This window comes from Heterodontus francisci, chromosome 15 (assembly GCF_036365525.1).
Source record: "Heterodontus francisci isolate sHetFra1 chromosome 15, sHetFra1.hap1, whole genome shotgun sequence".
Classification (NCBI taxonomy): domain Eukaryota; kingdom Metazoa; phylum Chordata; class Chondrichthyes; order Heterodontiformes; family Heterodontidae; genus Heterodontus; species Heterodontus francisci.
In genome coordinates, this window is record NC_090385.1 from 91550518 (window position 1) to 91566532 (window position 16015).

General features: G+C 44.4%; 1 protein-coding gene across 1 annotated transcript in view; it reads left to right on the forward strand.

Annotated features, from left to right (window-relative positions):
- LOC137377445 (sodium- and chloride-dependent neutral and basic amino acid transporter B(0+)-like) overlaps nt 1-16015 on the forward strand; it is a 200356-nt gene that overhangs the window by 167676 nt on the left and 16665 nt on the right. Inside the window, exons 8-10 of the mRNA XM_068047023.1 lie at nt 7916-8144; nt 10346-10471; nt 13984-14102. Coding sequence (XP_067903124.1) covers nt 7916-8144; nt 10346-10471; nt 13984-14102 — 474 coding nt within the window. The remainder of the gene's footprint in view (nt 1-7915; nt 8145-10345; nt 10472-13983; nt 14103-16015) is intronic.

Below are 16015 nucleotides of genomic sequence, written 5' to 3' on the forward strand. Positions count from 1 at the left end.
ATCCTTTTTACTGTTACTCCTACCAAAATGAATGACTTCACATTAACATTGTATTCCATCTGCCAGACCTTTGCCAACTCACTCAATGTATCTATGTTCCTCTGCAAAGTTTCATAGTCATCTGCACACTTTGCTCTGCCACTCATCTTAGTGTCATCTGCAAACTTTGACACCCTATACGTGGTCCCCAACTCCAAATCATCTATATAAATTGTAAATAATTGCAGTCCCAACACCGATCCCTGAGGCACACCACTAGTGACTGATTGCCAACCAGGATAGCACTCACTTATCCCCACTCTCTGCTTCCTGTTAGTCAGCCAATCCTCTATCCATGCAAATACTTTACCCCTAACGCCATGCATCCTTATCTTATGCAGCAGCCTCTTGTGCGGCACCTTGTTGAAGGCCTTTTGGAAATCTAGGTACACCACATCCACTGGGTCTCCATTGTCCACCTTGCTCGTAATGTCATCATAGAATTCCAAAAGATTTGTCAAACATGACCTGCCCTTCATGAACCCATGCTGCGTCTGCCCAATGGGACAATTTCTATCGAGATGCTCTGCTATTTCTTCCTTGATAATAGACTCAAGCATCTCCCCCACTACAGAGGTTAAGCTAACCGGTCTATAATTCCCCATCTTTTGTCTACCTCCCTTTTTAAACAGTGACGTCACATCTGCTGTTTTCCAATCAGCTGGGACTACCCCAGAGTCCAGCGAATTTTGGAAAATTACTGCCAGTGCACCTGTTATTTCTCCCGCCATCTCTTTTAGTATCCTGGGATGCATTCCATCAGGGCCAGGAGACTTATCAATCCTTAGCTCCATTAGCTTGCCCAACACTACCTCTTCCGTAATAATGATTGTTTCCAGGTCCTCACCTACGTTCATCTCTTTGTCAATTACTGGCATGTTATTAATGTCCTCTGCTGTGAAGACCGATACAAAATACCTGTTCAGTGCCTCGGCCATTTCATCATATCCCATAACTAAATTCTCCTTCTCATCCTCTAAAGGACCAATGTTTACTTGAGCAACTCTTTTTCGTTTTATATATTTATAGAAATTTTTGCTCTCTGTCTTTATATTCTGTGCTAGTTTTTTCTCATGTTCTATCTTACTTTTCTTTATAGCTCTTTTTGTGGCTTTCTGTTGACCTTTAAAGTTTTCCCAATCTTCTAGTTTCATGCTGCTTTTGGCCGCTTTGTATGCCTTCTCTTTCAATTTGATAGCCTCCCTTATTTCCTTAGACACCCATGGCAGATTACCCCTTTTCTTCCAGTCCTTCCTTTTCACTGGAATATACTTTTGCTGAGCACTTTGAAAAATTGCTTTGAAAGTCCTCCACTGCTCGTCAACTGTCCCACCGTAAAATCTTTGTTTCTAGTCCACTTTAGCCAAGTCCTCCCTTCATTCTATTGTAGTCCCCCTTGTTCAAGCGCAGGACCCAGGTATTGGATTTTATCTTCACACTCTCCATCTGTATTCTAAATTCAACCATACTGTGATCACTCCTTCCAAGAGGATCCCTAACTATGAGTTCATTAATTATTCCTGTCTCATTACACAGTACTAGATCTAGGATAGCTTGCTCCCTCGTCGGTTCCATTACATACTGTTCAAGAAAACTATCACGGATACACTCAACGGACTCCTCCTCAAGGCTACACTGACTGAGCTGGTTTGACCAATCTACATGTAGATTAAAATCCCCCATGATAATTGACATACCATTTTTACAGGCATTAGTTATTTCTTTGTTTATTGCCCGCCCCAATGTGATATTATTTGGTGGCCTATAGACTATGCCTATCAATGACTTTTTCTTCTTAGAGTTTCTAATTTCCACCCAAATGGATTCAACCTCATTTTCCATCGAACCTATATCATCTCTCAGCACCGCCCTGATGTCATCCTTGAATATCAGAGCTACAACACCTCCCTTACCTTCCTGTCTGTCCTTCCGAATAGTCTGGTGCCCCTGGATATTTAACTCCCAGTCGTGACCAACCTGTAACCATGTCTCCGTAATGGCTACCAAATCATATTTATTCGCGATGATTTGTGCCGTTAACTCATCAACCTTGTTTCGAATGCTACGAGCATTCAGGTAAAGTGCCTTCTAGCTTTCTTACCCTCATGATTTCCAACATCTCTAATAATAACTCCTGAGTTATCCTTCCTTTCTGCTTCTTTCATAGTCTGCCTTGAACTTAAACCCTCCTGCACACATGTTAACCTGCTGCTTACCTTTTTGTTTACCATCATACTCCCTGTCGTTTTCCCTTTCCCTTCCCCCCCCCGAGTCACTAGTTTAAAGTCCTGGAGACCACCCTATTTATCCGTTTCGCTAGAACACTGGTTCCAGATCGGTTCAGGTGGAGACCGTCCCATCGGTACAGATCCCCCCGGTTTCAAAACTGATGCCAATGCCCCATGAAATGGAACCCCTCTTTCCCACACCACTGCCTTAGCCACAAGTTTACTTCCCTAATATTCTTATCCCTAAGCCAATTTGCACGTGGCTCGGGCAGTAATCCAGAGATTATGACCCTCGAGGACCTGTTCCTTAATTTCATTCCTAGTGCTTTATAATCCCCAAACAGGTCCTCCATCCTAGCCTTGCCTATGTTGTTAGTCCCAACGTGGACCACAACAACTGGATCCTCCCCCTCCCGCTCCAATATCCTTTCAAGCCGGCCAGAGATGTCCTGGCACCAGGCAGGCAACACACCATGCGGGACTTCCGATCTGGCTTGCAAAGGATACTATCTATCCCCCTAATTATAGTATCCCCTATAACTACCACTTGTCTTTTTGCTCCCCCCTCTTGAATGGCCTTCTGCACCATGGTGCCATGGTCAGTTGGCTCATCCTCCCCGCAGCCCTTTTCCTCATCCACACAGGGAGCAAGTATCTCATACCTGTTGGATAAGGTCAAAGGCTGAGGCTCCTCCACTCCTGAACTCAGGATCCCCCTACCTGCCTCACTTGCAATCACACCCTGTTGTCCCTGATCACTAACTGAATTTGAATTACTTAATCTACCAGGCGTGACTGCCTCCTGAAACAAAACGTCCAGGTAACTCTCCCCCTCCCGGATGTGCCGCAGTGTTTGAAGCTCAGATTCCAGATCATCAACTCTGAGCCAGAGTTCTTCCAGCAACCAACACTTGCTGCAGATGTAGTCGCTGCCGTTCACAATGGGGACAGCCAGCTCCCACATTATACAGCTACAGCACATCACCTGCCCAGCCATCACTACTTAGTTAATTACTTAATTAATTACTGTTGGAGAAAATCCAGATTATGCCCAATTATTCAGCAAATTCTCCAGACTCAGACTTTGAGAATAAACACTTTATTTATGATATCATGGGGTGCACACCTTACCTAAAAAGCAGTCCAGTGCTACTCCACAGAACGAAGGAAATCCACACCGGATATATAGTTACTCAGCCCATCCCGGCTGGACACAATCCAATCAGAACAGTTATTGATTACATACATTACACATAGTACCAATTAGATTACTGATTAGGCATCATGTGGCAACGTGATCAGCTCATGCATCCTCTGATCACCAATTGATGATCTCAGGCCCTATCAATTATCCTTGAGTCTTCCAACTGTCACTTTAATTGGGCCTGCATTCCTGAAGGTGCCGGGCAGTTTGCAGTAACATTGATAAGAGGGGCCCCCTTTTGGTATCTGTGCTAGGCTGTACCAAGCTCCAACTGTGAACTAACTCATCTGTCCCACAATGCCTTGGTCAAATACTCCATTTTGTACCAATATGTGGCTATACTTTCAACTCATATATGAGAATATATGTATACGTATTCACTAGGATTATATTAATCTACTTACTCAAATAACCGTTATAGAAGCAAAAGCTCAGCAAAACTGCTCCCACAATTACTTTATTTAATTTATGAGTTAAATACTTTCTGATAGTTCTCTGCTATGGTCTTTTCAAATAACCAATTAATAGATAAATCAAAAAAAGAAAGTAAAAAAAAAAGAAAGTACATTTTTAACCAATCACACGATACAGAAGAAATAAAAAAGCTTACCTTATCAACACACCAGAGTCCTTTTTTTTTGGTTAGAGGAGGAGGGCGGGTGGGAGACACTACACGTGTAGTTTCTCGGGTTCAGCCACTGCCCAAATATATAGGTTTTTACTTACCCAGCAGTCCCCTGGTCCGCCGAAACAAAAGGTAATCTACTTTAAGCTGAAACTGACTTCCCAGCTGATCACTCGCTCGCACTATCTCTGCTTCCGAAAAAGCTGCTGGCCAAAAGGTAAGTTATTTTAAACTGCCCAAATATATAGGTTTTCACTTACCCAGCAGTCCCCTGGTCCGCCGAAACAAAAGGTAATCTACTTTAAGCTGAAACTGACTTCCCAGCTGATCACTCGCTCGCACTATCTCTGCTTCCGAAAAAGCTGCTGGCCAAAAGGTAAGTTATTTTAAACTGCCCAAATATATAGGTTTTCACTTACCCAGCAGTCCCCTGGTCCGCCGAAACAAAAGGTAATCTACTTTAAGCTGAAACTGACTTCCCAGCTGATCACTCGCTCGCACTATCTCTGCTTCCGAAAAAGCTGCTGGCCAAAAGGTAAGTTATTTTAAACTGCCCAAATATATAGGTTTTCACTTACCCAGCAGTCCCCTGGTCCGCCGAAACAAAAGGTAATCTACTTTAAGCTGAAACTGACTTCCCAGCTGATCACTCGCTCGCACTATCTCTGCTTCCGAAAAAGCTGCTGGCCAAAAGGTAAGTTATTTTAAACTGCCCAAATATATAGGTTTTCACTTACCCAGCAGTCCCCTGGTCCGCCGAAACAAAAGGTAATCTACTTTAAGCTGAAACTGACTTCCCAGCTGATCACTCGCTCGCACTATCTCTGCTTCCGAAAAAGCTGCTGGCCAAAAGGTAAGTTATTTTAAACTGCCCAAATATATAGGTTTTCACTTACCCAGCAGTCCCCTGGTCCGCCGAAACAAAAGGTAATCTACTTTAAGCTGAAACTGACTTCCCAGCTGATCACTCGCTCGCACTATCTCTGCTTCCGAAAAAGCTGCTGGCCAAAAGGTAAGTTATTTTAAACTGCCCAAATATATAGGTTTTCACTTACCCAGCAGTCCCCTGGTCCGCCGAAACAAAAGGTAATCTACTTTAAGCTGAAACTGACTTCCCAGCTGATCACTCGCTCGCACTATCTCTGCTTCCGAAAAAGCTGCTGGCCAAAAGGTAAGTTATTTTAAACTGCCCAAATATATAGGTTTTCACTTACCCAGCAGTCCCCTGGTCCGCCGAAACAAAAGGTAATCTACTTTAAGCTGAAACTGACTTCCCAGCTGATCACTCGCTCGCACTATCTCTGCTTCCGAAAAAGCTGCTGGCCAAAAGGTAAGTTATTTTAAACTGCCCAAATATATAGGTTTTCACTTACCCAGCAGTCCCCTGGTCCGCCGAAACAAAAGGTAATCTACTTTAAGCTGAAACTGACTTCCCAGCTGATCACTCGCTCGCACTATCTCTGCTTCCGAAAAAGCTGCTGGCCAAAAGGTAAGTTATTTTAAACTGCCCAAATATATAGGTTTTCACTTACCCAGCAGTCCCCTGGTCCGCCGAAACAAAAGGTAATCTACTTTAAGCTGAAACTGACTTCCCAGCTGATCACTCGCTCGCACTATCTCTGCTTCCGAAAAAGCTGCTGGCCAAAAGGTAAGTTATTTTAAACTGCCCAAATATATAGGTTTTCACTTACCCAGCAGTCCCCTGGTCCGCCGAAACAAAAGGTAATCTACTTTAAGCTGAAACTGACTTCCCAGCTGATCACTCGCTCGCACTATCTCTGCTTCCGAAAAAGCTGCTGGCCAAAAGGTAAGTTATTTTAAACTGCCCAAATATATAGGTTTTCACTTACCCAGCAGTCCCCTGGTCCGCCGAAACAAAAGGTAATCTACTTTAAGCTGAAACTGACTTCCCAGCTGATCACTCGCTCGCACTATCTCTGCTTCCGAAAAAGCTGCTGGCCAAAAGGTAAGTTATTTTAAACTGCCCAAATATATAGGTTTTCACTTACCCAGCAGTCCCCTGGTCCGCCGAAACAAAAGGTAATCTACTTTAAGCTGAAACTGACTTCCCAGCTGATCACTCGCTCGCACTATCTCTGCTTCCGAAAAAGCTGCTGGCCAAAAGGTAAGTTATTTTAAACTGCCCAAATATATAGGTTTTCACTTACCCAGCAGTCCCCTGGTCCGCCGAAACAAAAGGTAATCTACTTTAAGCTGAAACTGACTTCCCAGCTGATCACTCGCTCGCACTATCTCTGCTTCCGAAAAAGCTGCTGGCCAAAAGGTAAGTTATTTTAAACTGCCCAAATATATAGGTTTTCACTTACCCAGCAGTCCCCTGGTCCGCCGAAACAAAAGGTAATCTACTTTAAGCTGAAACTGACTTCCCAGCTGATCACTCGCTCGCACTATCTCTGCTTCCGAAAAAGCTGCTGGCCAAAAGGTAAGTTATTTTAAACTGCCCAAATATATAGGTTTTCACTTACCCAGCAGTCCCCTGGTCCGCCGAAACAAAAGGTAATCTACTTTAAGCTGAAACTGACTTCCCAGCTGATCACTCGCTCGCACTATCTCTGCTTCCGAAAAAGCTGCTGGCCAAAAGGTAAGTTATTTTAAACTGCCCAAATATATAGGTTTTCACTTACCCAGCAGTCCCCTGGTCCGCCGAAACAAAAGGTAATCTACTTTAAGCTGAAACTGACTTCCCAGCTGATCACTCGCTCGCACTATCTCTGCTTCCGAAAAAGCTGCTGGCCAAAAGGTAAGTTATTTTAAACTGCCCAAATATATAGGTTTTCACTTACCCAGCAGTCCCCTGGTCCGCCGAAATAAAAGGTAATCTACTTTAAGCTGAAACTGACTTCCCAGCTGATCACTCGCTCGCACTATCTCTGCTTCCGAAAAAGCTGCTGGCCAAAAGGTAAGTTATTTTAAACTGCCCAAATATATAGGTTTTCACTTACCCAGCAGTCCCCTGGTCTGCCGAAACAAAATTTTGCAAGCCTTCCCACCTCCCAGCCCATCACCAAGCAGCCTAGAAAATTCTGACCTGTTTTTCTCCCCTTGGATGCTGCCCAACCTGCTGAGTGTTTCCAGCATTTTCTGTTTCTCTTCCGATTTCCAGCATCCGTAGTATTTTGCTTTTGTTTTGGATTTCTGCATTTAATCTGAAGTTGCTATGGGATTTGCGTATGAATTACAGGGAATGCTATTAGCCTCGCCATTATGCAGACAGCAGATATTGGACCTTCAACTTTGTGTGATGGTGTAAAATGGTTGATATTAAATCGGCAGCCTGTTTTACATCCCTTCCCATTTTGATTTCCATTTAAATCATTTACCCAATTTTTACACAATCCAATTTGACTCCTGTTATGTCCATTATGCTTCATGTGGCTTCACAGTGGACAATACAAGTTGTGGCAAGATTTTTATTGATATATTGGTGGGACTTTCTTGTCTTTAGATATTGGATGAATAGTGTGGTTGCTGCTTTCAAGAAAAGAATGGAAGCCACTGGGTGTCAGTGTACATGCTGCAAGTAAAGAATCAAGACACTCACAAGAAAACATGGCTGCCAGTGGAAAGGATTGAAGCTCCTGGAGGGAATTTGGCAGCAAGTTGCAGACAGTGGGGCAGAATGATGCCCTACTGTTTAGGGGAAACAATATTTATCGGAGGGAACTTCATTCAGTCTGCTCAACATTGAGCTGTGGGACTAACCTATCTCATGTTCCTAATGGCTAATGTAATTTTATCTGTTGAATGAATTCATGTAAATTCTCCCACTGCTGACTAATTCTACTTTCTATTTACCAGGTCTGGAAAGATGCTGCAGCACAAATTTTCTATTCTCTTGGAGTGAGTTGGGGCAGTTTAATAACACTGTCATCCTACAATAAATTCCACAACAACTGTTACACAGATACCATCATTGTCTGTGTTATTAATTGCGCTACGAGTGTGTTTGCTGGATTTGTCATCTTCTCTATCCTTGGACACATGGCTCATGTACAAGACAAGCCTGTTTCAGAGGTTGCACAATCAGGTACCTGCATAGTTAAATTTATTGGGCTGGATGTTGTTGGACCATGGCATTGTTAGTTAGACTACATTATGCACCCTAAAGCTCACATTTTTACACCAAAGTTCATTGGAATTGCAAGCTGATAATGAGGGCAACATGGCATCTGAGACCTTAGTGAATGGCGGGACCAACAATTTATCCCATCAATGAGATTTAAGGATTGAGAAAGAAACAGAGGAATGATGGAGAAGAAGGGTAACCAGGCAAAGGGCACCCACGAGAAAGGCACTAAGGGAATGCACTAAAGGAAAGTTCAGTTTTGTATGTATTACTGGAATTGTTGCTGGATAAGGTTGTAATGGAATGGTTTTTTTGTTGGCGGGTTATATTTCAGAATTTTGGCTAAGAGGACACTGTGATAGTCTGGAGCAGATGGATTGAAAGGTGGGCTATTGTGGTGCAACTGTGATGTGGGGATTACATTGCAAGAGAACAAAGGTCTGAGTATCTGCTCGTGGACAGACCATCCAGAGTGAAGGGGAACAAATGCCTCCATCCTTCCTCTCCTTCCTCCTCCTGTTCCTCGTCCTCTTGCTCCTTCTCCCAAGTTCGGGTTCTCTGAGGTTCTGGTAGCAAGTTGTGGATGATGCAGCAGCCCACCATGATTTGCAGACATGCTCCAGAGATTACTGGTGAGCTCCCCCAGAGTGGTCCAGGCAGTGAAACTGGTGCTTTAGGATGCCAATGGTTTGCTCCTCTATGTTCCAGATGACTGCATGGCTTTCATTGTAGGCACAATGTCGTCACATGGTTGGGTGGCAGAGGTGATTCATGAGCCAGCTGTAGAGCAGTTATATCTTGCCACCCAGCAGCTAGACTCTGGGTCTTGGTGATGGGTCAGAGATGGCTGGTATGCTGATGCCTGGGCATTAACCGAAAGTATATTTTGGGCATGGTTGCTTACCAACTGTACCTTCATTGAGTGATAGCCCTGGCGGTCGATGTACATCTCTCTATTAACATGTAGGGCGTGTAGAGCCATGTGCATGCAGTCGATTACACCCTATACCATTGGGAATCCTACAAGCCTGTAAAAGCCATGTGCTTGCTCCTCCTGCTTCTCTCTGTTAAGTGAGAAGATGATGAAATCCCTTCTCCTATGTACAAGGCCTATGTCACGTCCCCAATCAATGGTAGATGGAAAACTGTGGAATCTTGCTAATATCATCTGCTCCCACCTGGAGGATCCACTGGCATTGAAACGTAGGGCCACAGGGACCTTTATAGCCACTGGCAGCACTGTCCTCACTCTACTGTGTGGCTGCAGGTCAGATTGTAGAAGATTACACAGTTCAGTCACCATCTCCTTGGTGAAACGTAGGAGTCTCAGATACTGCTCCTTGCTGAGGTGGAGTAAGGAGAAGTTCTCCCTGAATATCCTTAGTGGGTGCATTCTTCTATTGAGAGCTCTACTCTTCCTTCCCCTGCCATACACAGATTCCTCTCTCTATTGCCTGTGCTCCATCTCAAGTCAAGCTGCAACCTAACAGGTACTGCAACTCTAGCCTTCATTACTGAAGTAGGCTTTCTCTTGACAGGCCTTCTTGTCAAAATCCAACGCCACTCGCTTGTAAATCCAAACATTTTGCGTTACACATCCATTAACACTCAACGCTGTCCTTTCATTTTCCACTAACTCTGCACCAGCAAAGGAAAGTCAAATGCACCTCACCTGCAGGTTGCAAGGTTAGCCTTAAAAAATAGCATGAGAGGGAGGGCCTTGTGTAGCAGAATATATGTTTATCTGAGAGTGATTAAGAGAGAGCATTAACATAGAAACATAGAAAATAGGAACAAAATTAGGCCATTCGGCCCTTTGAGCCTGCTCCCGCCATTCATTATGATCATGGCTGATCATCCAACTCAGTAACCTGCGAGGTCCATTTGGCAGATCATGCGCCAAATCAGTGTTAGAAACCTTTTCTGTCAAAACCTGCCCATTCTGTATACTTCGGGCGTGTGCAAGGCATGCCCACACTAGCGCCCTGACAGCCAGTGTGCGCCATTTGGGCCACGCCACAAGTGGCTGCTAGCTATCCGGCTGACCTTTTTTGAATTTTGGGCTTCCGCTAGCACCAGTGGCATTACGAAGGCAGATGTTGCAGCCTATGACTATTGTAAGCAGCATAAATTGCTTCATTTTAATTGTATCCACTGTTTAGGTTTCAGTTTGGTTTTCATTGCCTACCCAGAGGCTCTTGCACTGTTGCCATGGGCACCTTTATGGTCCATTTTATTTTTCTTCATGCTGATCACTCTGGGACTTGACAGTCAGCTTGCAGCTATAGGTAAGAATGACATTAATTTAAGCATTCGCTTTCCACTTTTATGAAAGGAAGTTATCTAAATTATTATGTTTATACCGTAGGGTGAGAAATTACTGTTGGCGATGTTAGTGGATGAACACTGAATGATTTTTTTGTGGCAATTTTCTACTTGCTGTCTTAATACAGCATCAACCTGTTTGATTTAAAGTTAACAGCTGCATTATAGGAACATCCAGGTAAATGTTTCATATTTCTCAGCTTGTGCCCAGGTACTGCAGCACTATGTGCCTGAGGATAATAATTATATAGTTTGCGGTACATCCTGAAAAGTTCCCGCAGCCTAAAGTAACAGGAATGGGATTAGGTAACCTGCTGAGTATTTCCAGTATTTTCTGTTTCAGGTTTTCACCATCCACAGTATTTTGCTTTTGTGTTGTGATGGGATTAGGTAAAATGCATTGAGGAAGTGTCAAATAGTGGCTATGTTACTGGATGGTAATCCAGAGACCAGGACAAATGATCCAGAGACATGAGTTCAAATCTCACCTTGGCAGCTGGGAAATTACAGTCAGTTAATTAAATCTGGAATAAAAATAGTCTCAGATATAATGACCATGAAACAATTGGATTGTTGTAAAAACCCATCTGGTTCATTAATGTCCTTTAGGGAAGGAAATCTGTCATCAGGTCTGGCCTACATGTGACTCCAGACCCACAGCAATTTGGTTGAGTCTTAACTACCCTCTTGAATGGCCTAGCAAGCCACTCAGTTGTATTTAATCGCTATGATAAGAAGAATAAAACCGGACAGACCACCCAGCATCGACCAAGGCACCAGAAATGACAAAGGCACACCCTGCTCAGTCAAACCAGTAAAGTTCTCCTGACTAACATCTGGGGGCTTGTGGACAAATTTGGAGAGCTGTCCCACAGACGAGTGGAGCAACAGCCTGACATAGTCATACTGACAGAATTATATCTTACTGCCAATGTCCCAGATTCATCCTTGAGTATGTCCTGTCCCACAGCAGGACAGATCCACCAGAGATGATGGCATAGTGGTATACAGTCAGGCCCTCACGAGTCCACAACATTTACTCTGGACTCCGTGAAGGCTCATGGCATCAGATCAAACATGGGCAAGGAAAGCATTTGCTGATTATGACCGACCGCCTTCCCTCAGCTGATGAATCAAAATTCCTCCACATTGAACACCACTTGGAAGAAGCACTACAGGTAGCAAGGGCATAGCAGGGGGTCTTCAATGTTCCTACCAATGTACAGCAATAGTGGTTCAGTAACACCAGTACTGGCTGGGTCCTGAAGGACATAGCTGCCAGACTGGGCCTGCGGCAGGAGGTGAGAGAACCAGCACGAGGGAAGAACCTACTTGACCTTGTCGCCACCATCTATTTTTCACAGATGCATCTGTCCAAGACAGTATTGGTAGAAGTGACCACCATACAGTACTTGTGGAGATCAAATTCCATCTTCACACTGAGGACACCCTTCATGTGTTGTGTGGCACTGCCACTGTACTAAATGTGATAGATTGAGAGCAGATCAAGCAGCTCAAAACTGGGCATTCATGAGGCCCTTTGGGCCATCAGCAGCAGTAAAAATGTGTTACAAAATCTTGAACCTCATGGCCCAGTATATCCTTCCCTCTACCCTTACCATCAATCAGGGGACCAACCTGGTTCAAGGAGCAGTTTAGAAGAGCATGTCAGGAGGGGCACACAACATACTTAAAAATGAGGTGCCAACCTACAACATAGGACCATATTCATGCTTATCAGTGGAAGCAGCATGCTCTAGAAATGGATGATCTATCTTAGCCTCCTTCTGAGATTCCTACCCTCACATATGGCAGGCTTCTATTAATTCAATTCACTACACATAATTGACTTGGTATCAAGAAATGGCTGATCGCATCAAAGGCTATGGGCCCCAAAAACATCCTGGCTGTAGTGCTGAAGTCTTGTGTTCCAGAACTAGGCATGCCTCTAACCAAGTTGTTCCAGTATAACTACAACACTGACATCCACCCAACAATGTGCAACATTGTCCAGGTATGTCCTGTCCTCAAAAAGCAGGATGAATCCAATCCAGCCAATTATCACACCATCAATCTACTCTCAATCATCACCAAAAGGGGCTGTCAAGGGGTCTCTTAGTCAACTGGAACCTGCTTACTGATGCTTAGTTTGGGTTCTATCAGGGCCACTTAGCTCCAGATCTCACTACAGCCTTGATCCAAACTTGGACGAAAGAGCTGGATTCAAGAGGTGAGGTTGACATCAAGGCAGCACTTGACTGAACTTGGCATCAAGGAGCCCGAGCAAAATTGAAGTTAATGGGAATCATACTGAGCACCATTGAAGATGGCTGTGGTTGTTGGAGGCCAATCGTCAAGGACAGCTGTAGGAGTTCTTCAGGGTAGTGTCCTAGGCTCAATTATCTGCAGCTTTTTCACCGATGAACTTCCCTCCAACATAAGGTCTGAAGTAGGTATGTTCACTGATGATTGCATAGCATTCAGTACTATTTGCAACTCCACAGATACTGAAGCAGTCCATTCCCCACGTACAACAAATCCTGGACAACATTCAGACTTGGGCTGCTAAGTGACACATTCGTGCCACACAAGTACCAGGCAATAACCATCTCCAATAAGAGAGAATCCAACTACCTTCCCTTGATATTCAGTGGCATTACTATCACTGAATCTCCACCATCAATGATCTGAGGTTGTCAGTTGACCAGAAACTGAACTGCAGCAGCCATATAAATACTGTGGCTATAACAGCAGGTCAGAGGCTGGGAATTCTGTGTCGAGTAACTCACCATCTGATTCCTCAAAGCCTTTCCACTATCTTCAAGACACAAACCAGGAATGTAATGGAATACTCTTGACTTGCTTGCAGGAGTGCAGTTTCATTAAACCTTGAAATTATTAAAATTATTTATGGCCATAGCTGACAGGCCATAATTGTGGAGTGGGACCACTTCCACAGGATGGCCTGCAACTATAGCTGTGGCCCTGTGCCTTAAATAGTTCCAGTCAGGGGCGGGGGGTGAGGGGGATAAATAAAGGAGGATTCACTGACCCCTGGACTGCTGCCAGGAGGGCACCTAGGGGACCTGCCGAGTTTCCCAGGTAGCGTGGAGCCTGTCTGCCACCAGTAAGATCCTCATGGCATCTCCATTTAGCCCAAAGTGGCCAATTAATTGCCATTAATTGACTACCCACTGCTGCAGGGTGGGTAGTTGCTTATGTTGCTTGCCCGCCTCCTTCTAGATCAGCCAGAAACGGGAACACATCGGCCCACTGACCAGACGGTGACCCTTCAGATATTCTTCCCGGTGTTGATTCCAGCCCTGCTCCATTTGTCTCATTATACACTGCCCATGGATAGAGGATTTGTCCGAATCTGCTCCTCTGGTCTGCAGGGTGTTGGACACTCCAGTGGTTGGTTTCTCTGGAACTGTTAAATTAATTACTGAACTCAATTATCATTTTCTTTCTTCAGAAACAATTATAACAACCTTGCTGGACCAGCGCCCTAAGGTTCTACGATCAAAGCGCATTTATCTGACAACTATTGTTTGCTTGTTATTTTATTTCCTGGGCCTTCTGTATGTAACACAGGTATGTTGTCCTTAAATAGTTTGTTATGTTTCCATATGTGGTGCTGGTTATAAATCGAAAAGTTGATAAGTTTCACAGGATGAAGTAATAAAGAAGGACCTGGTGTTTTCCATTTGTTTAATATTGTGCAGTGATGGTGTGGGACTGACTGACCCTTCCCCATCTGCTGTTACTAAATACAGAGCCTGGTTAAAGAGATACAACTCAGCTTTGTTAACATTCTGTGAAACAAATTTACATTATGTTCATTGCAAAGAGTGACCTGGTAAAAGGCATTGTAGTTGAGGTAAACTTGATAATAAAATAATATCAATGTGATGGAGGCATCAAAGACTGGAGTTGAAAGTGGGTGGCAGACATACTTCATGAATGGTGTCAAACTAGCTTAGAAAGAAACGGAGGAAGACTCAGGAATCATAGTCGATTCAATGCTAAACACGTCCAATCAATGTAGATTTTATGATTTGTTCATCGAATGTGGACATCACTGGCAAGGCCAGCATTTATTGCCTATCCCTAATTGCCCTTGAGAATACAGTGGTGAGCCACCTTCTTGAACTACGACAGTCCATATGGTGCAGGGAATACTGTTAGGGAGGGAGTTTCAGGATTTTGGTCCAGCAACAATGAAGAAATGGTTCCAAGTCATGTGGGATGTGACCTGGAGGGAAATATTCAGGTGGTGGTGTTCACATACGCCAGGTGCCTTTTTAACAAAACTACTGGAGTTTTTGAGGATGTAGCTAGTAGAATAGATAAGGGAGAACCAGTGGATGTGGTGTATTTGGATTTTCAGAAGGCTTTTGATAAGGTCCCACATTGGAGGTTAGTGTGCAAAATTGGGGGTTGGGGGTAATATATTGGCATGGATTGAGACTGCTGGAGTTGTGTACCTATCACAACCTCTGCATCACCAACTCGTTCTTTCATACCAAACCCTGTCACCAGGTTTCTTGGAGGCACCCAAGATCACGTCGTTGGCACCAGCTGGACCCCATCGTCACAAGCTGAGCCTCTTTAAACAGCATTCAAATCACACACAGCTTCCACAGAGCGGACTGCGACACCGACCACTCCCTGGTGTGCAGCAAGAAGCTGCATCACTCCAAGCAGAAGGGCTGCCTGCGCATCAACACCAGCAGAACTTCTTATCCACAGCAGTTACATAAGTTGCTAAATTCACTTGAAAAACACACTCTTACAGGGGATGCAGAGACCAAGTGGGCGCAAGAGGGTAGGCGGTGGCGTAGTGGTATTATCACTGGACTAGTAACCCAGAGACCCAGGGTTCTGGAGCCATGGGTTCGAATCCCACCACAGCAGAAGGTGGAATTTGAATTTAATTAATAAATCTGGAATTAAAACTAGTCTAATGATGGCCATGAAACCATTGTCGATTGTTGTAAAAACCCATCTGGTTCACTAATGTCCTTTAGGGAAGGAAATCTGCTGTCCTTACCTGGTCTGGCCTACATGTGACTCCAGACCCACAGCAATATGGTTGACTCTTACATGCCCTCTGAAATGGCCTAGCAAGCCACTCAGTTGTATCTAACCGCTATAAAGTCTATAAAAAGGAAGGAAACCGGACGGACCATCCGGCATCGACCTAAGCACCGGAAACGACAACGGCAAACCCAGCCCTGTCGACCCTGCAAAGTCCTCCTTACTAACATCTGGGGGCTTGTACCAAAGTTAGGAAAGCTGTCCCACAGACTAGTCAAGCAACAGACTGCCATAGTCATAATCACGGCATCATACCTTACAATGTCCCAGACACTGCCATCACCATCCCCGGGTACGTGCTGTCCCACCGGCAGGACAGACCCAGCAGAGGTGGTGGCACAGTGGTATACAGTGGGGAGGGGGTTGCCTTGGGAGTCCTCAACATCGACTCTGGACCCCATGAAGTC